Genomic DNA, 20,926 nt, shown 5'->3' with positions numbered 1-20,926 from the left:
TTTTTGAAACCCCAGAAAAAATAACTACCGATCAGAAGAGACAAAACAGTGTAAGTTGTGAAAATATAAGAAAATACCATTATCATCTGGGTAGTAGCAAACAGCAAAAATGACTCAGGATAAGAAAAAAGAAAAAAATGAAAAAAATATAAATGTAAGTGCATGCAAGTAATTCTGAAGATTAAAACCAGAGAAAACATTTTTTTTTGAGATGCTGTAAATATGACAAATCTTGTAAAGATTGGCAAAACAAAATACTATAGACAGCAAACCTAAAGATTTTCAAAGAATAATCCAGTTTCGAGTAAAAAAAAGGAAAATATTAGGATTATAATGAATGCTATAGTAATTTCACAGAGAAATATGAAATTTAACAACAAAAAAATGCAACTAGGAACAAAAGTCCGATTTGATTATTTCTGTGAATGTGGTGACTGGAGTCATGTAGTAATTTAGGTTGGCAGAGATCTCAGAATGTCATCTGGTCCAATCTCCTAACTAAAGAGGGTCAACCAAGATAAGGCTGGTCACAGCTCATCTCCATTTTAAGTATCTCCAGAAATCTAGACTGCAGATGGTCAACCTTGCTGGATGACCTGCACCAGTGTTTACTTTCCTTGTGAAAACTCTTTTTTCTAATTGGAATTTCTACTCTTACAACACAACTTTTGTCTGTTGCACATTTCCCTTGCAAAGAAGTCTGCCCTCTGTTCTCCACAACCTCCTATCAGACACGCTGAAAACAGCAACAATATTGCCAACAGTTCCTCCCAGATTTATCAATGTCTATTTTCTCAGCCTCTTACTGTATGCCACATGTTCCAGGACTCCAGCCTTAAAGACAAGACTAGGTTGGGGTTTAAAACATTGTATTAGAATGTCATTAATCAAAAAAGTAATGGCAGGGAGAGAGGAGGGTGAATCTGCAGTTACAGAAGAGGAATAAATTGATTTGGATACTAAAGAGTGAAAACTGCTTCTGAGAGAAGCTAAGTTATGTCTAAGTCTCTAACAGGTTAAAAAACCTGAAACATTGCAAAGAGTTCTTTGCAACTGTCTTCTTTTCAAGTATTATACATGTTCCCCATGGTTCAAGAATTCCACGTAGTTTCACGAAGTCTTCCAGTTTGACTTGAAATAATTTCTGAAACACTTGAAGGAGGCTGTAGGATTTTTAAGGAAGAAGCAGTGGGAATGGGATGGAATGAAAATAGATAAGGCTCTGCATATAACCTAAAGATATGAAGAAATACCACCCACAACTTTTCAGTAAAGTCAAAGTGCTATAAAAATTAGCTTGCTTGGCTAGAACAAGATGATTCAAGCCAATAGACATCAAGAGAGTGCATTGTTAACAGCATAAAAGAAAAATTTTGAGGAAAGAAACAGTATTCCTTTCCAGTCGATGCAAAGAAATATACAAAGAAGCAACAAAATTGAATCAAACTGAGATAGGAAAAGATTTGAAGACCTAACTAAACCAGAACTAGCCACATTAGAGTTTATTCTGCTGACACCCAGCATATTTGTAGCCAGGTAAAACCCACACTTTTATCAGCATAAGGGCAACCAGAAAACTCACAAGGTAGTGTGATTACAAATCCCCATTAGTCAACTACTGGAAAAAACCCAACCAACCAACCAAAACCCCCAACATTTAAACATAGTGTAAATGCAGGTATCCTAGTAACTCTCCTATAACATACAAAAGACAAAACTGATCAAGTACAAGTTGAGAAAAAGGCAGTACCTTCCTAATTAAAAAAAAGGTTCCCTAAAGAATCTCTATGGAATGAGAATTAACTTAGGAACGTATTACTCAGTATTAGCAATACCATCAAAATGCAGTTCAATTCTGAAAGCCAAGCATAGATGAAGATCTTACTATTGCACACTGGGCTCTTTGGTAACTGTAATGGATTACAATAAATAATAATCCATTAGCCATGAGTCAGAACAGTAGTCATGAGATGCTGACAAACACATAAAGGTGTGAGAGTTAGATCTGTGGTGATGCGATACCTTTACTGTATTTTTATATAAGTTTTCTGTACCCCAATGGTTCATCCCTACCTTCCCCACTCCTATTCCCAGTTGGTTTGCCCCAGACCCAAGCCGCTCCCCTGGTGCTCCCTACATGGTTGTTCTCCTCCCCTTGTTCTGGCTCTTTCCCTATCAATCACCCAAACCCCTCCTGTTGTTCCCAAAGGTTCAGTGTCCATCACCTGAAACCTCCCAGTTTACCCTAATATGGTCCTCGTCAATCCCCCGAGACCCTACCCCTCTAGATACCTCCCCCTTTGGAAATCCCCTAAACCTGGATTCTCCATTGGGGCATGTGATCCCTTTCCCTCCTCCCCTTGAGGCTATTGGCCCAAGGAAATGTCTATCCTCGTCCATATCCCTCCCTTAGAGATTTCTATTGGTCCCCAGTTAAGCCACCCCCATTGTAACACCTCCCTTTATAAGAGGTTCCCTGGAGCTGTTTGGGGCTCGTCTCCTGGGAGTTGCCGCCCATAAACTTGGATTACCCCCTGTGGCAAGCCTCCTTGCTACTTTTTATCCTCTCCCTCGGCCGGACTGCTGACAGCCACTGTGCCTGGAGCTTCAGCTCCCCTGGGCAGAGCTGAACTCCTGAGGAGCAGCTTTAAAGCCAAGAGCCTCCAGCTGCTCCCCACTCCTGTCGCACACCACAGGGGCTAGCCTGGGCAGTGGTCAGTGGTGGTCATTGCGACATAGATCCATTCTGAAGATATGAAGCAGTTTCACATTACACTCCATCTGTGTCTCATATGTCTATGTCTAATAATCTTATAATCTACTACTCTTTGAAGTCCTTTTAATAGTCATATGGCAATATAACTAAACCAAAACATACTTCATCTGAGCCTATTGCTATTAGGTTGAAAGTTACTTTTAAAGGTAAAGTTATTCTTTAAAGAGGTAATATTTTTGCTACTCTAAACAGTTCATATTACATATTTTCCCCTTACTATATAATCTAATAAATTGTTAAATTGAAGAAATTCAAGGAAGCTGATAAATACATCACTGTTACATGCTCTAATACAAGAAGCATTCATTCAATTCAGTCTCTCTATTGATATAAAACAAATATGAAAAGTTCTCCTTAGTTTTACATGAAACAATTCACAATTAGACAACAGGAAAGAGAACAGAACAAATATCCTGAACAAGATTTGTAAGCCCCATAACTTGTTGAATTCCATTTCCCTTCAATACAAAACAGTGAAAAGTATGATTATTTTAAATTTACTATGCTTTTAATTGTGTGGAAACGTATAAAAGAAACACCTACATACTAGTTTAAACAAGTCAAAATACAGACAAATCTCACATGGAAGACTACACCTAGTCCAGGTAGTTCAGTGTGCTGCTGCAGTGCAAACTGCAGATTGCACCCTGTGTGTGGGGAAATGGCTGGAGTCCCCAGCAAGAGCAGTGATCTGGCACTGACCCCTTTGCACAACAAAGGGCATGGGAACCTGTGGCACCAGCCAGGTGACCGGCCACTCAGAGATACAGCAGGAGCCAACAGCTCAGCAGGAAGACCCCAGACTACTGTGTGCATGGACTGCAGATGCAAAAGTCCAGGGACCGTTTGGTTCAGGGTCCCTCCTTGGCAGCACCCAGCTTGATCTCGAGTTGGTTATGTGTGACTGTGCCATGATTGAAGTACTTAGAGAAATCAGACGTCTGAGGCTCTGTTATGGGAAATCTGTGGCTGAGTCAAGGAGAGCTTGACTGACAGTGTGAGAATGGTGTGTGTAGCCAGTCTAGCTCAGCACCCATTCACTCACTGGGTGACTCACAGGGGTTTCACTCCCAGCAGTGAAAGTCTGGGGTGGTGGGGATGTGACTACCACAGTGCATGCTAGATTGTCAGACAGGAAAGTTTTCTTAGCACTCATTAACCTAATGCTGAAAAAAACAACCTGTGGTTTAGAGAAAATAATGGGAATATAAACCATAAGCATAAATAGAAGTTATTTTTTAATGGTAAAGATTTAAAACAAAATTAATTTTCTCCTGCAAGCAATATGCCTGCCCAAATTATTGCAGTACATCTTTCAAAATTATTATTTTGGTTTTGCTTTATAATATGAAGTATTTGCTGAAAGTTGGAAGACTAATTCTTAAGTTCTTTGCTGTAATTATCTCCCATTTCTTTGTTCCCCATTTGATACCTAGTAATTATTTTGTGTATCTGTTTATTTGCTAACAAACCTCTAAAAATATAAACTGAATATCTCATTATCTTATCAGATAACACCTATATACATAAAAATATCAAAGTTTAATACTTCTAACATTAATGAAACAATGAACATATGCAATCTCATGTACATTTTAACCTGATGCTCTTCATGCATTAAAAATTAGAGACATGCTTTAAAGAAATTTTAAAATTTGTTAGTGAAGCCACTGTATGTTAGTGAAACCAGTGATAACTCCATTACCCAGAAACACCCATTCAGAATGCATGCTTGGGAGGAGCCCTGATACCTTTAATTCTTTAAGTCCCTGCATGTATCTCCCTTCTACATCATGTATCTGGTCCTTAAGATCATAGATATCCTGCAGGACATAGGAATGAACCATTGCATAAGAAGTATGGGGAAATAATTTAAAGTCAAAAAAGCATTAAAGGGTTTACATGCACTTCTGTCAAATGACAAAGCCTGCAACAATTCCCAGAAATTATAATTAATTCACAGCAACTTGATGGAAATTAAGGGTTTTTTTATAACCCTGACTCCAAGCCATCTCAAATAGGTCAGAATTGTTTGAAATTTGACATTAAAAAGTCTTATCTTAATAACCTAAACTCTTAAACAATAATTATGAGCACAAAAAATACCAAGATAAATTACCAAGAAAGTAAAGAAATCCTTCATGATTGCAAATTACATCCTCATAACATTTTCTTATTATTAGAGAAGTTCTGTATTTAAAAACAATCTTCCTATTTCAACTAGCTCCAAATTCTCTGAAAATGCAATTTACCCGTAATTCACTGAGGGAGGCATCAGGATCCACCAGACTACTTGCATCTCCACTTCCTCTCCTAGATGAGTTGCCACTCAGAGGAGTTGCACTTACTGAATTGCGAGATGAGGGCTTAAAAAAAGGGAAAAACATTGTATCAGGAATCATATGGTTATTTCTGGTATACTTGACAATACTCTTTGTAAATTTCTTCACAGTCACAGAAGAGTTTTCTCTCTTGTTTTTCTTAATATTAGCTTACAGACAGTGTTTTCCATTGCTTAATTTCCAGCATTTGTGTTTTTCTTGGTAAAATATTGGTCTCTTGTTGATGACTTAGTGTATCAGAACATTACAATTTTGAGTCATCTGTCCAGAAGACATTCATAAGATAGCTATTAGTGCTGAAATACTATAGACATTTACAATATTACTAAAAATTATGATTTCTGCCATACAGGATTCAGAAGAAAGCCTACAATGAAAATATACCATTTAGATTTTTATAGCCTTAGCCTCTTAAATTTTAGCCTTTCCTGTTAAGTATTTCTCACATGAAAAATAAATTGTATAGAAAATTATTACTGGCCAAAAGTAAACTAAAGAATAATTTTTTTTCCTCAAGAAATAAAAGGCACAAAGCATTAATTTTGGGCAATAAAAAAGTATATCTAAAAATATCTTTGCAAGCTAACCTTGACAAAAAATACACAGCATTTATACTTTTTGAACTATTTCAACACTTGCGAATTTGTGGATGAACACTGACTTTAAGTAATTCTTAAATTAAAAACTCTTACCCTTGAAAATATTTCTGAATGTGATTTTTCACTCTTTTCTTCCAGCTGAAAGAGAATAGGGAACATGATTACATTTTGTAATAAGAGACTACTGAATCAGCATCTTTTGTTCAAAAATATTTAAAAATTAAACAATTTAAAAAATTCCAGATGTTAGCAAAGATCAAGACAGGAAAAACAATATTCAGCCTAAAAAAGTAGTTTTTACCTCAATTGCAAAATAAATGACTGCTTGTAAAGAAAAAGCCAGAAACTTTTCTTTAATGTTTTTTAAAAGTCATTACCAGTACAGAACAACAAAACATGTTTTACTATTTTAAATTTCAACAGAGTAATCACTACAACACTTGGTGGCATAACAGATGCAAAGCTTCATGCAAGTACACTTAAGGCAGTCAGTGACAGCAGTGTGAACGTCCTAATCAATAGAAAACACATTTGTACTTTCAATCTCTTTAGTGAAACCTGCAATTACATCACAATAAAATCGGTTCAGGTAAAAGCCTATAACTAAAGTGTACTAAGTAAAAGCAACATATAAAATAATTTCAATTAATATTTTATGTACAGAAGACTAAGTAAAAGAACTACCACACTTCCTTCCTACTTAGGAAATTCTGCTACTGCAAAATTATATTGTAGATGTCCACATTTTCTACATTTCTATGAATCAAAATATGTGGTATTAGACACATATTTAGTATGGTATCTCATGTATCTTGCTTCTCAAAGAACAGCTGTTTTTCTCCATGCCAGAGAAAAGAGTTTTGGAAGCCTATTGCAATCACAGAAGAAACAAACACTACTTTATAAAATCTTTCTTTTTCCCCTCCTACTGTGGTTTCTATAAAAGCAACATTGCTTCTTCCTGACAAATTCACCACCTCCAATGATGTACTGAAATTATAGATTGTAAATATTTGTCACCAGTATGACTATAAAACGATGTGAAGAATCCAATTGATCTGAAGGATACATTTAGACTAACCTAAATAAAAATATAAATTTGGAATCTACTAACACATAATGATGATGATAACACAAGCAACTGAGAAGGTAGCATAACTGCTAGTCTCAGCCTCCATATTTCTTTTAGCAGAGCATTAATTTCAGAAAGTCAGCTTTATTATGGGGAAAAAAAAGCTAAAGTTTAAGCTGGATAAATGGTTAGTCTCTCATGATTTGAGAATGTACAGGTCATAAATAACACTAATTATTACAGGTTCTATACCACTGTAACTGTATTAAAGTATCATCTAAATGCAAAGTCACAGAAAGTGGTTGCAGGAGTACTCTACCCCTCAGTCTCCCATTTAAAGCAGAACCACAGCCAATAGTCCAGGACAGCTGTGTCTTGATCTAGCTAAGTCTCACCAGCTCCTGAACACAAGAGGCTCTCCAGCCTTTCAGTAACCTGACAGACTGCAACAATAACCTCCTTGTGGAGCTTCTTGGAATGTCTCATCTGAACTCCTAAACTGCAGCGTGAAGTTGCTGGCCCTTGTTGCACTGCTTGGCAAGGGTACGAAGACTTCAGCTCTCACTTAAGCAAGCACTTACACACTGCTGATCAACACACAGCATTCCTTTTGCTCAGCTAAATAAACACAGGTGCTCTCAGCCTCTCTGCCTACCTACTGCACGTGCTAACCCTGACTGCTATTTCAAAAGATATACCTAAGAACAGAAATTTCCCTTTTTTCTCCATGCTATTAAACACAAATTTTTGACTGCAAGTAAAAAGAATTTTTAGAACTTACAGCAGCAAGAGAAGGTGGCTAGGTTTGGTATAAACAATGTTCAGCCTAAAGGGAGATGCACAGGAAAACCACCACGGTAATTTTCCTGTAACATGATCTGTTGATTGACATGGGATTCAGTACAAGTGCATAGCAAACAAGGAGTGTTTCAGTAATGGATCCTGACAAAATCTCATACGGGATGAATGAACACTAAAATGCATTAATGTGGGCACAGTTTTAAGTATTTTTGTCACTTAAAGAAGTAATAGTATTCCAAAAGTACACAAAACCCCCTTAGCATTGTTAATTTCCGTAAGAAAAAAAAATATAAAATGTTTGGGTCTTTAAGAGATTGTTAAGCTTATCACACACACACAAAAATGTGAAGTGTTACACTTGTCACATGCTTCTAGCAACAGGCAAAATCTCCCTTAAAATAAAGCAGCATGCTTTTTAAAGATTCACTCAGTACATTTTTATACAAAAACCAGCCCCAACCCCACAATAAACCTATTTGCAATTAAGTAATTTAAAATGCTTTCATGTAAGTATTGACTCTTTCAGAGTATGAGAAGAAAATCCATAGTTAATAAATTTGCTGTATTCACCACAGTGTAAATAAAAGCATTACACTCACACTAGTCAAAACTTGGCTGTCATCTGCATCAGAAACAATGCTTCCCCTGCGGCTGGAACGACTAAAATAGTCAGCAGCAGTTTCACTTTGATCAGAAAAATCAGAGGACTTCAAAAGATAAGGAGTAGGTAAAAGAGAACTGAAGATGACACCACTGAATGCACAAAAGTTTATTAAAGAACAAAAAATCCTACCTTAAATCTCCATTATTGCACTAAAAACAATGAACATTTATTATTGATTCAATTTCCTCAATTAGAGTAATATAAAAAACATGCAACCAGATACCAAAGGGTTTAGTACTAATTTAGGGTCAAACACAAACTACAAAAATTACCTTAAAAAAAAGTTTTCAGATCATAAAAGACAGATTATATAAGTTGATAAATAAAAATTTTTATTTTTCTCTACAAATGTTGTCTTTTTTCAAATCAACACAAAACCAACAGTGCTAGTTATAATCTGGGCTTCTTCTCATTCATAAGTTTAAGATGTCTTACACTAGAAGGTAAGATTACTCCCCAAAGATGTATGTCAGACAGGCACCTAAAAAGGTGGGGAAAAAATGCTAGTGCTACACATTGCTTGTAAAAAAAGGCAAAATACATCTAAGCTCATTACAGCAATTACATCTGCCATGGGAATTCAAGTAAAATATTCAACTGAGAAACATTATGCATGTAAAACACAGTATTTAATGAGAAGAGTGGATTTATCATAAGCTTGCTGACAATATTCTACTTCAAAAGGCAGAAAGTTATCGTGAACATTGTATTTAGTTTTGAAAGTGATTATAGGAGAAAAAATCCTTATATGGAACAGTTTGAAAATATATTGTCCTTATCCAATTCTCACCATTTAAAAAAAAATTTCTTCATACTTGATGCATGTGTAGCCTCATTCTGATTAAAAGACAGTGAGATGTCCAGAAGTTACATATACAACCGTTATATAAAAAACAGTTTACTGATGAAAACCTGGCTCAGATTACACTATTTTAGGACTACAGAATTTGTATATGTTGTCTATGCTATGTTATGTTCTATTTCTCCGACAACAAATTTTCCAGCTATAAAGCTACATCTGTATTTAAAATAGTATCCAAATTTTCTTTAAATGTAACTAGGCAGATAAATTTTGATAGTTGGAAATTTGGCTAAACTTTCCTATTTCACTAGCATTTCGCAAAGTATAAAGATACTGAAGAGAATTCTTATTTATTATGATTACAGCAAAAGAACAAACAACTTGGGCTACAATCTACAACAACACTGGTCTCTCATTCAAAATCCACTTCTCTGTGCTGTTGAAAAGTCCATATATCTGATAAACCTTGCTGTTCCTCCTTCTATACTTTCTGTACTCCTAGTATCTTTCCCAATGGGTTCATGAAAACCAATACATTTTAAGATGGAGAAGCATCATACAGTATCTCACAAGTATCTCACAGTATCTCAAATTTTCCATCTCTCCTACTTTCTCTTCTGATTTCCAGGGTGTACTAAGCTGACTTCAAATGCATTATCCAGAGTAAAACCAAAATACAAGCCACAGAAACAGTATGAAATGAATGTTAAATTATTCATAAGACTTCTACCTCATCTGCGTTTCGGAATTATTTCATTAAACAAACACTTTGAACTCTATTAAGCATTCACTAGTGTGAGTGGATGTTACCTTGGCATTATTTGTATAACATATACATGGTGAGATCTGATATATATATTCCTATATATCTAAAAGTATATACTTTTAAGAAATGAATCTCTAAGGAGTGTTTTCACAGTGCAGGAGATTACAAATGTAGGTCAATACCTGTTAGGTTTTAGAACTTCATAAAGCATAGCAAAATTACCTTTTTCCTACACCCTCAAAAATTTACTCTGGTATCTCTTGTAGCTAAAATCATTAGTTTCTGACAAATGTGGTTTTGTTTAGTACCTATAACACTGTTAATATGTATGAAATTTAAAAAAGGACTGAACATTTCAATTTAGCCCATACTAGAACACTGATCACTTTTTTGTTTTTGTGTAGCATGACAAATGAGCAGATGTATCAATGAAACTTAGACAATTGTTCTGAGGCAGAAGCAAAATAAAACCATTTAAAATCACTTTGCAGCACAATAAGCCAACTTTGGAATGACACTTAATACAATACAGATACAGAAATTCATTTCTCTCATTTTGGATACTAGGTGGTAACTGCAACAATGACATAGGGTGGTAACCCCAACAATGTACTACAGTTACTAGTTGTTTATTACAAACATTAAAAAGATATTTAGAAAAACAAATTCCTTATTTTGTCTACAGCTTACTGTCTTACTGCTAAAAATTTACATCTTGCTAAAAATCACATTTCTGACAAATTAAAACTTCTTATGTGGAACAGAAAAATCAAGTCTGTGTGTTGGTCAGTGAAACCATCCCAAGTGGATGTACTCATAATTGCTAATGTGTTCATATCAAAGCATTCAGCAAATCATGCATAGGAATGCTCACCACAGGACTACTTCGGACTGAGCTTGCTCTTGAAGAATAACTGTATTCAGATGGCTAAAGAAAAGTTATGAAGCATACTTTCACAACCTTCATAGATTTTTGTCTGCAGAAAAGACAATAAACAACCAAAGGCCTATTACACTAAGAGTGCGAGAACTATTTGAGTTATGTCATCCATCACCACACAACGAGGGCTGAGAAAGAAGGAATGAAGTACGATTTATATCCAGTCTGAGCAATTATCATGCCACACTCATACACTGTAATTCCTATGCACAGTCACGTACTCTTTTACCCTATCTATGCATTCGCAGTTAGTAGCATACTTTTTAATAAAATAAACAATTTTTAAAGATTCTCAGCAGCATTTACTATTACTACTAGGCATGTCTATTTCCATGTGTCACTCAAAGAATTCCCTTAAAAAACAGCCAAATAGTTAAAAAAAAAAAATCAAATCTTAACTATTTGCATACTTAAATTAAATATTTAAATTGCAGTTTGGTTTTAACTGCTCTGAAGCCTGCAGAAGTTTTAACACACCCTGGGGAACTGAAGCTATGCTGTACACTTATCGGTTTTATTCTGTGTTCACCCACGCACATTCTCCTGAAATAGAATGTTTAAAGGTGCAAGGCTGAATCTATTTATGCATTGGATAATAAAAGCAGCTCTGAGCAATGCAACTTAAAAAGAAAAAAAAGTTACAGTTTCATGCTGCTTTGCCCCTATCTATGAAGAAACCTCTAGCAGAAACCAGAATTATATGTATATCAGAATTATATGTAATAGGAGTCTTTATGGTCTTGTTCTCTCATTGAATCTTCTAACGTTTTCTTGAGAACATACACAAAGCCAAAAAAAGGTAAATCATCTGTTTGCAATCCAAGTGCAAAAAAAATCTAACTACTTAAAAATACTACATAATATTTGATGATTTTTTACATAGGTTTAGCGTGTCTCTAAATGGCAGTGTAAGATGGATTTGAACTACTATAGCAGCAAAAGGCATAAAGTTTCAGACATGCATGTCACTTTTTAAAGGTAATTTTTTGTAGAGCTATCTTAGCCATTCTTAGGCACTACCAGCTTTTTATTTTGTTAAGATGCAGATTAGGTTTTCATGCTATTGCATTTTTGTATGTTTATTAAATTTAAATATGGCATCCTATTTAAAAGTATTCAAGGTGTGTTTACCACAAATTTCAGTAATCTCCTGATGACTTTTCTATCCAAATGCTTAACTGCTTTAAATACTTTTTCTAGTATTATACATGCAGCTGTTACTTAGTATGCTTGAATTAATTTGTTCTAATCCCAGTGTTCTTCAACATCATTGCTGCATTCACCAGCTCTATGCTTGTCTGTAAAAAGAGCAGTAAAATGGTAACTACTAAAATACTTTAAAGAGGCAATTTAACAATGTTAAGAAAATTAATGCCTCCAGAAAATGAGACACAGCAAATTCAACTCTAAAAATATCCAAAAAATGCACATGTAATACTGTCAAGCCTCATGGCCATACAATACAAGTTTAAGGCAACCATGCAAATGGTGCTTACAAACCAAACTGATACTTCTTATCAAACCAGTGTTTAAAGCAGACACCTATGAAGAAAAGTGTAATTTTACATTTCTGTGAGCCATTCAAACATGTAAAGATAAGTGAGATATTATTTTACATTGTACTAACCCTGTAACTCCTAGTTGGTGCTGCTGGATCACTGTGTAGAGAAGATGACTATAATGTGAAGAACAGAACAAATCAGAAATACTTTTTCTGCATATATAATTTTTTTTTTATTTATTGCTCTATATTCTGCAAAAGTTCTAAAGATTTAAATACTAAATTTTAATTCTGTAGTAGACAGAAACTTTCAGAAAAGAGTGGAAGAGCCTCCACAAAACCCTGTTACCTTTGAAATCAATTTAAACATTATTAAAGCAATCTAGTATTCTTGCAAGTAGATTTGTGGAAGAGAGTGCAAAAAATTAAGTAGTTTTCAAATAACGTGTCAGTTTCCTCTAGCTAGTTATTTAAACCTGGCCATGACCGTAGCTGCAGGTACCAGAAGGTATTACTCATCTCACGACAAATAGGTGTTTAGTTGTTTAGATGGAAAAAAAGTAGTGCAATGGTGCTAAACATTTAAGACTTTTTTGTTGTTTTTAGAAGATGGGAATTTGAAAGAGCAACTGTCAGACAGCTGCTGGTTGTTTTCTGCGTATCATACAGAATCATGAAACAGAAGTTATTTTAAATCCAAAACCTCACATGCAGAGCAGAGTAACCTGCGTGTTATACATTAATTTTATAAAACACAACCCTTACGAGCAAAAAATACAACTGTAACTATTTTTAACTGCAATAATTTGAGGTGTCATAGAGAAATAAGTTAGCATCATACGGCATAAGTAAGCAAACCCACATATACATATTTTATTTAAATAAGGAAATTAATATAGAAAGAGGAGACAGACCCGAATATGGTAGGAAGGAACTGGTTTACTATATCCAAGGCTGCTATAATTTCTTTGATCATAGTAAATTTCACTCTGAGGGGTGAGGAAGAAAAGAAGAGAGAAAACAAAGGTTGCATTTGTAGACCTTGCAAACAGAAGTTTTATCTTAACATTGCCCAAGTGCTCCCAAGCTTAGAACTTGTGCAGAATGCTGTGAAGTTTTCCCTACTGTTGACCCAAAATCCATATAACGTTCTTAAGCAAGTAAAGAATAAAACCCCCCAAACTACTATGTACTCTGTATATCAGCATTATCTGTATTTCTAATGCCATGCTCAAACAAAATAAATTTTGGTATTTTTTCTCCAGAATAAATAAGAAAACCCCAAAAGCCTGACAAGTGTAGTAAGAAATAAATGAAAAACATAACTGACAAGACTTGCTAATAATTAGTACAATTATTTACTGTATCTTTTTTCCATTATATACCTGTTGGGGTCCCTCCCTTGCCATGGAGCCCTGGGAGATGGGCCCTGGGGGGAGACACGGGGTTTCCCTGCCCCTGGTCAGCCTCATTCCCCATTGGTTGGTTTGTGTTCCCTGGTGTGGCCAAGGACCCTCGGGTCCCATGACTGCGGGGTTCCTGAGCTGAGCCCCAGCCATGCGGCTGGAGAAATAAACATTTCTGAAACATCTAGCACGGATCTGTCCATATATACTTCGCTTTCCACGGGACTCCTGGTTTGAAATATACTTGTTGCAGTAATCCCCGCTGCAACATATACCATCATAAATCAAAGCATTTTGGGGAGACAGGATGACAGAAATTCCTGATAATTGAATAGGGGCTGGATGTTTATGTGACGCCAGCATTAGCCTGTGCCCTACCACTATTCCTTACACCAAGTGCACATAGTGAAAGTCTAGCAATTATAATTTGGCTTATTTCTGTTGGTTTTTGACACTCTCTACACAAATTGCATATACATGCACGTGAGGCAAAAAATTCATACACACATACAAAAAAGAAAAACCAGACAGACGAAAACATGGCAGAAAGTAGTGCCTGCAGAATACAGCACTTCATATCTCAATAGGCAATAAAAAGCAGAAATATTCACATTACTCCTTTGTTTAGGAACTAAGAGAACAAGAAAATAGCACCTCAAAAGTACATGGAGAAATGCTGTAATACAATAATAAGTAAATACAAAATTACTTCAGTCTAGTCTCAACACAAATGTCCACTGCTGTTCTGACCTCCCCAATGTAGAGGGATTCCTTGCGGAACAGGGGCATATGATATCCCTGGAAAGACTGGACAACCCAGGGTTGCTGAGGAAAAGCCCCTGAACAGGCCCTTGGCTGCAGGCAAGCCTGGAAAGCACCTGGCTGCAGGCAGCCCTGAGAGTCCTTGGCAAAGTTATACACTGGTCGGCTCCCCCGTAGATTAGAGGCTGTCTAGAGGGACTGGGTGTGAATCTTTGCAAAAGTAGATATAAGTTGGCATAGTTGAACAACAAAGGCAGAACGATGCTCAAATCGTATCAGTGTACGTGTCGTTACTCTGGCCAGCTCTCCAGACTCGGTCCCTAACACCCCAACCCCTAATGCAATTGCTAATTCATCAGCACCAAAAACTGTCTGAAAAATTATATCCAAAATATTTCATTTATTGGCACTATATTCACATGTTGTACACCGAACTTTCTAGAATAGTTTCTGCAAGATCGCAATAATCCACATGCCTTTCTCAGTAAATCACTGGGTTAACATCAAGGTCTATGGCAAATTCAATCTGCTGTACATCTACATATAAAATGTTTCTAACTCTCTGATGTGGGACAAAGTGGGAATAGTAGAACACATATCTCCATCCCTACTGAATAAACTTTAATCCACAGAAGTGCCACTTTTAAATAATTCCAAGAGCCTTTTCCAGGCCTCCAACAGAACAAGATTTCTATTCAGCTGATCCCATTGATGGTATTGCACTGATATGAAGACAGTTTCAAACACAAATTGAGGTCAGAATCTGATCAAAATGAGGTTTCTTTTTTCCTAAAAACATTTATGCAAATGTCAGGAAGCTAACAAATTTATCCATAACGATACACACTTAGTATATTTATAATGAATATTACACTAGAAAACTAACCAATAAACCTTTATGGAAATAAACAGCTTTCTTCTTTGAACTATGAGATTCATTGTAAGCATGACTCTAAGAATAAAATTTTGAGAATTAATACCACTATATAACAGCATCTTCAATCTTAAAATATAAAGAAGTCAAACATAAGGATTTAAGGTTTTTATCACCTAAAACAGAAACAACACAGGAATTTCTAACTACAAAATTAGAAAAAAATAGGCCAGGCTTCTATCGCTGTGTTAAAAGGAACTGGTAAGTGAAACTATAATCAACCCTATTCTCATTAACATAGGCTTGGCTTAAAGCTAGTGCTCATATTTCACAAAAAAATTTAAACCAATAAACTAAAAAAGTTTAACAATACAGACTAATTTAAGCACTATCTTGTGCTTGCCTATCTACAGCTAATTCAGAGAACACTGCTGTTTAAACAAATATAGCTTTTTAAGCTGCTTACAGATTCCTTTTAGTGGTATTTGATGCTTTTTTTTTCTTTAGAAGACACACATAGATCTTATGCAGCATAATACCACTGAGAATGTGATGCAACCTACTATCACTTCATAAAAATATGAAACAACTTTTTAAAGTAAAGATATAGAAACCAGCTGCTTTTTCTCTGGACTGAAATAACTTTCCATTAGATTAAGTTAAAGTTTCTATGTGGTAATAGAGAATACAAATAGATGCATACACACTTTTTTCCCCCAAGAATGTCCTCCCAGTCTAATCTGTATGCCACTTCACTACTAAGTTTAGAAATAACAACTAAATACTAGAAAGTGCTTACTGCAAGACAGTTGTCTTTTCTCCCTGACGAAATTTATACATGTAGTCTACAGGAAGTGTTAGAATTACAAAACTATTCTAGGTCTGAAAATGTGGTAGTACAAATTTACATACTTTTTAAAATCAATAATTCAAAGTCACTCGTTAATATCATTACACCTTAGAAACAAAGCACATAACCAGTCTTCACTCAAAGACATGCAAAGTATTAACATACAGGGACCAAATATCTTGCAGATCTATCCTTAGCGTTGTCACACTTAAGTAAAAGAAAATTAAATTAAAATGAAAATCACAGTGTTAAAAAAAATTGCCATTTTTCCAAAGAATGATTAAAAAGACGTACAGGAAAATTACAAGAAAACATACTCCACTAATTATGAACATTTAAGCATGAAGGAATGCCATTTATCCTATCTGAAGTCCCTTCTGAGGCTGGAACACGTAATAAAAATTAATCTTTTTCCCCAACAGCGTCCCAATTTATGAAAAGTGAGATAATTTTGGACAGCACTAGGTTATGTGAAATATTTCATGTGATTTTAGTAACAGAATTTTAAGTGTCTCACATGGTAGATTTCATTAAACTGAGTCAGTATTTAGAAGGTTATGTAACAAAAGACTCATCTCCACACATGCAAAGCAGTCTAAAGGATCATCAGCACCCTTGTTGAGCTGTGCAACTCATCATGATGGAATGACTTTCCAGGGCACCTTACAGGCACAGGAAGGTCACTGCCTACAGGGTACAGCACATGAAAGACATTACAGGAGGAAGGGGAAATAGTGTTTTGTGATCAGGGAGGAATTAAAGGTGGGGAAAAGGGATAAACATGTTTTTTCAGAAGGAGCAAGTGTGTGAAAAAGAAGGAACAGTGTGATGAAAGGGCCTGCTGAGTGTAAAGAGAATGGAAGTCTACCAGATTTGGCAACTCTTAAGAATACTAATAAAAACAGCTTTGTAATAATAGTTTAGCCGGTGTTCCATGTTTCTTGTCACTCAGTAACGGCAAAATTTGTGAAGTTTATACTTCTTATTTTCAACTTAAAAAACTTACATTTTCACAGCAAGCTTGTTTTTTTCCAGTTCAGGTATTTTGACTTTAGGCAATGCACAATACAAACTATAAATTAGTATCAACCTAAGCCTACTTGTAACACAACGGAAAAAATAAAGTAGTTTGAAAATATTACATTATATACTAGTAGCATGCTGGAGCATTGCTCAGTGTAATTTTCAAAATGGAGAGTAATGAGAGGATTGCAAGAAAAATAATTTATTTTTGTCTATTGGCACATCTGAAAATTTCTTCTAGACATTAAATTAACATCAGAAATTCCCCAGTTTTAGATTTTATATTTGCTTATAAGTTAATATATGCCAGATTTAGTTAATATTATTTCATACTGTATTCATATTATCTTAATAGTTCCAGTACATCCAATATTAACAATATCTTAAATTGTATTTTAATATTATGGATGTAATTTAGAGACTATGGTCCCTCTCTGCATTACTAAAAGTATCACCTACAGGACCCATAGGACACTGTATCAGTTTTAACCAACTTAACTATTTATTTTTTTAAAACAATTTCTGTCTTTATTACCTCCAATAAGCAACCTTGCCATCAAGAGAATGAAGACAGATCACTCAGGTAATCATTATCATCCCAACACTTAACTTATACCTTTTATAACTAACTATTAACAGCTTAACAGTCTACTAACAAATGTTTAAGTCGCCTAAACTAGGAATACCAAAAATGTACAGAAATACCCATTACTGAAAAAGCAAAATTTCTGTATTTCAGCCTTGTCTGTTCTAAAATCACGACATAAAAGAGAAAAATGTTTTCTGTCGTAACTTTCAACAACATATCTGTACCTATCAAGACTGATGGACAACCTTTTTCCACTTCATTTTCCTTCTCTTTTGGGGACCTTGGGAGAGAGCACTGAAGAGATTAATTCCCTTCACACCTGTAAGTGCTCCGTCTTGAAGATAACTTCACTTAGCACTTTCTTTGAGCTCTCAGATTTGTTATCACAAAGTGCTTGATTACATCAATCATTGCAGGAGTCCCATTAATACCATGTTCTATAAGCACGCATTCACCAAATTACTGCTTTGGTAAGTAGACACAGAAAATGTTACAGTGTGAACACATCACATCCTAAATAAAAAGCATGCTCATTCCAGGTTACACACCACAAGATCTCTCCTTTTGGAGGAATTTGCTCTGCTCCTGTGAGATGCACTGACATCCAAGGAACTCTTGAGAATGAAATTATAAAAATATATCAAGATATGAAATAAACTTTTAAATTTAATTCTATTAATCTTCATTGAATGACAGAAAATAACTAAGGCAGTCAAAGAAATTCTAAGTAAACCTCCCAAAAATGAGCTTAGCTATCTGCCCAATTCAAACCCTCTTGTTTAGACAATGGCCAATTACTTAATCTCCATCTTGGTGTATTTGCTATGTCAACCAAGACGAGACCAGATCTGAGCAAATCTGTAGCAGCTCACAAGTTTCTAACTGTTGCACATAGCATAGTTTACATGTTTTCTTGATGAAGTATTTACTGTTCAAAATTATTTGGTAAAACTACCTGTGTGGCAAATTGCAGAAACACTTAACTCTAGCACTTGCACGACATTACACAAAATTCAGTTAATCAAAGACTACATTTAATTGCCAAGACCTCTTAGCAAGTGACAATCACTTTTTTTAAAAAGTCACACAAAGAAACAGCTCATTCCAACTCCCAAAATAAATAACACCAACCCTTTTATTTTAGCAATTTGTCCCTTTCCTGGCCTATATACCCAGATCAATGACCAACTGATTTCTAGGCAGATCCAAGACCAGGAAAATGTTTACATATCCTCAATAAAACCATTCTTTAGCAATGTATATGGCCTAAAGATGATATAAAAGACCCTATACAATAAATATTTCATTAGCAGTCTTTGGGATACCTTACAACCTTCAGCTAAATTTTTTGCCATTAATGAGTAATATATTCCCACCTTCTCAAAGAAAGAGAACCTTGCATCATACCAAACTCTTCTTCAAATTGTATCTTAAGGTACTGATACCTTTTCTTTCACAAATACTACAGAAACACAGTAATACTCAAAGTGCAAGAAACGGCTGGAAGATTGAAACATATAAAAATAAACTACTTTTTTAACATTTATGGAAATAAAATACCAGATGAACTTAAACATTATATGTGACTTAAAATAATGACTTCAAATACTTAAAAAACTTGGAAGTTTCATCCTTTCCATTAGAAAATGAAACCAGAACCCAAATGTTTTTTTCCTTTGGTTTGGTTTTTAAAAGCTGTGATGAAAAAGAAAAAGTATACAGTTTGAACACAAACCAAATGTGAATGTCGACTGGACTGGTGAGAGTATCTGGCCCTCTCTGCATCTTCCTGAGAAAGAAGAAATGCAGAGTTATTTCATAAGGAAGGAAAAAAAACCTGACATAATATGGGGAAGGCAAAGTGAGCAACATGCTGTTAGCACTTTTAATGCTATGTGTCATTTTGAATAATCCATGCTGTCAAGCAAACTCATTCAAGTCAGAAGAGCTCATGCCAGCTGATTTGGGTGACTGAGGCAAGATATTACACCAGGGGATGCAAATAAGGCAGGTTAATATAATTACTAATCTGTGTTCAGTAGTCTTTCTTACAATTAGCATATTAATGTAGAAAAAAGCACAAAATTGTTTAAATTAAGAAATTAAAAATAGAGAGCTTTACAAAATTACAAGTACATAAGTAAGAAATGTACCATATAATTACTATATTCAGATTTTAAGTAATTTACAAAGTTATTTTAGCCCTAATAGAAATTATTATTCTGTTTTCACATACATACTCCACATTTTCTTCTCTATTAGAGGAACAAAGCTTCTTAAGCAAATTGATCAGTTTTAAGTTCTACAGCTAGTTTTAATCTACAGTGACAGTAAAAATAATAAACCCAACTTATAAAATCTGAGTGATGACAACTAGCTACGGCACCTTAATATCTTTTATTCTGTTGAAAGATGAGAGAATGTTCATTTTGGTTCACACAAAGGAATATGTGAGAAGAAGCAAGAGAAAAACCACAATTAATTTAAAATTAAAACATATTTCACATGCCATAAGCATCTCAAATGTTTACAGTATGAAAACATGTTAAGAATAACCTTAATTTTAAAACTATCCCGTTTGGAGGCTACAACACAGTTCTAAAAGTAGGAATTCTTCCTTAACTTACTTATTTCCTACAATTTTCAGTATGTTGAACTATTCTAAAGATTGTAAGCCAGTTATTTATAGAATTAAAGGCTTTGCCTCCAGATCAAAGGTGGGTATCTAAAGACTAAAACTAGCTTTCATATTGCTTATGATCACATGGTTATTGTCTACATCTTCACTGGATACATTAATTTGTTTAAAACTATGTTATGACTATTCAATAGGCCTATTTAAAACTCTGCCAGACAATTTCCCGGGCGGGAGGGTAGGTTCCTTTCATAACGACATTTTAGTCTTCCTCTCTATACTGTCTGTTTTGAGGTTTAAAATGAATGTTCATGCTATTTAACTTTTCAACACAATATAACTAGATCATTGCCAGTTTTAAATATTCTTTGTATCTCTGGTCTAAATGGACAAGTACCTCTTAGCAACATCTGCAGCAGGCAAGAAGAGAGTTTACTATTTATATAAGATTCCTCTTAATTGGTGGGTTAATAAGTATTTTCCTGACATTCCATCAGAAAATAGCCAGTGTTAAGTGCTCAGCA

The 20,926-nt window shown here is 35.0% G+C and overlaps 2 protein-coding genes across 8 annotated transcripts in view; both read right to left on the bottom strand.

Moving 5' to 3' along the window:
• The window catches only part of LOC116441101 (leucine-rich repeat flightless-interacting protein 2), a 62,620-nt gene that overhangs the window by 16,806 nt on the left and 24,888 nt on the right, over positions 1–20,926 (bottom strand). For 4 of the 7 annotated variants that reach the window (XR_004238885.1, XM_032102653.1, XM_032102672.1 and 1 more), the window contains exons 4-6: positions 5,811–5,855; positions 5,029–5,142; positions 4,528–4,599 (exon numbers count right to left, since the gene is read on the bottom strand). Coding sequence is in view for 6 of the 7 variants with exons in the window: in XM_032102653.1 (XP_031958544.1) it covers positions 4,528–4,599; positions 5,029–5,142; positions 5,811–5,855 (231 nt within the window). In the remaining variant the exon portion in view is untranslated. The remainder of the gene's footprint in view (positions 1–4,527; positions 4,600–5,028; positions 5,143–5,810; positions 5,856–20,926) is intronic. The other 3 variants (XM_032102663.1, XM_032102685.1, XM_032102700.1) reach the window with 1 other exon arrangement.
• Positions 5,925–18,971, bottom strand: LOC116441151 (leucine-rich repeat flightless-interacting protein 2-like). The gene is made up of 5 exons (XM_032102765.1): positions 18,316–18,971; positions 13,178–13,252; positions 12,390–12,437; positions 10,697–10,750; positions 5,925–8,297 (listed from the first exon to the last, which is right to left on the bottom strand). The coding sequence occupies exons 1-5, from the start codon at positions 18,451–18,453 to the stop codon at positions 8,157–8,159; spliced, it is 456 nt and encodes a 151-aa protein (XP_031958656.1). The 5' UTR covers positions 18,454–18,971; the 3' UTR covers positions 5,925–8,156.

This window comes from Corvus moneduloides, chromosome 1 (genome assembly GCF_009650955.1).
Source record: "Corvus moneduloides isolate bCorMon1 chromosome 1, bCorMon1.pri, whole genome shotgun sequence".
In the NCBI taxonomy this organism is placed as follows: Eukaryota; Metazoa; Chordata; class Aves; order Passeriformes; family Corvidae; genus Corvus; species Corvus moneduloides.
Note: the sequence above shows the minus strand (reverse complement) of the source record. Positions and strands in the feature narration are given on the sequence as shown.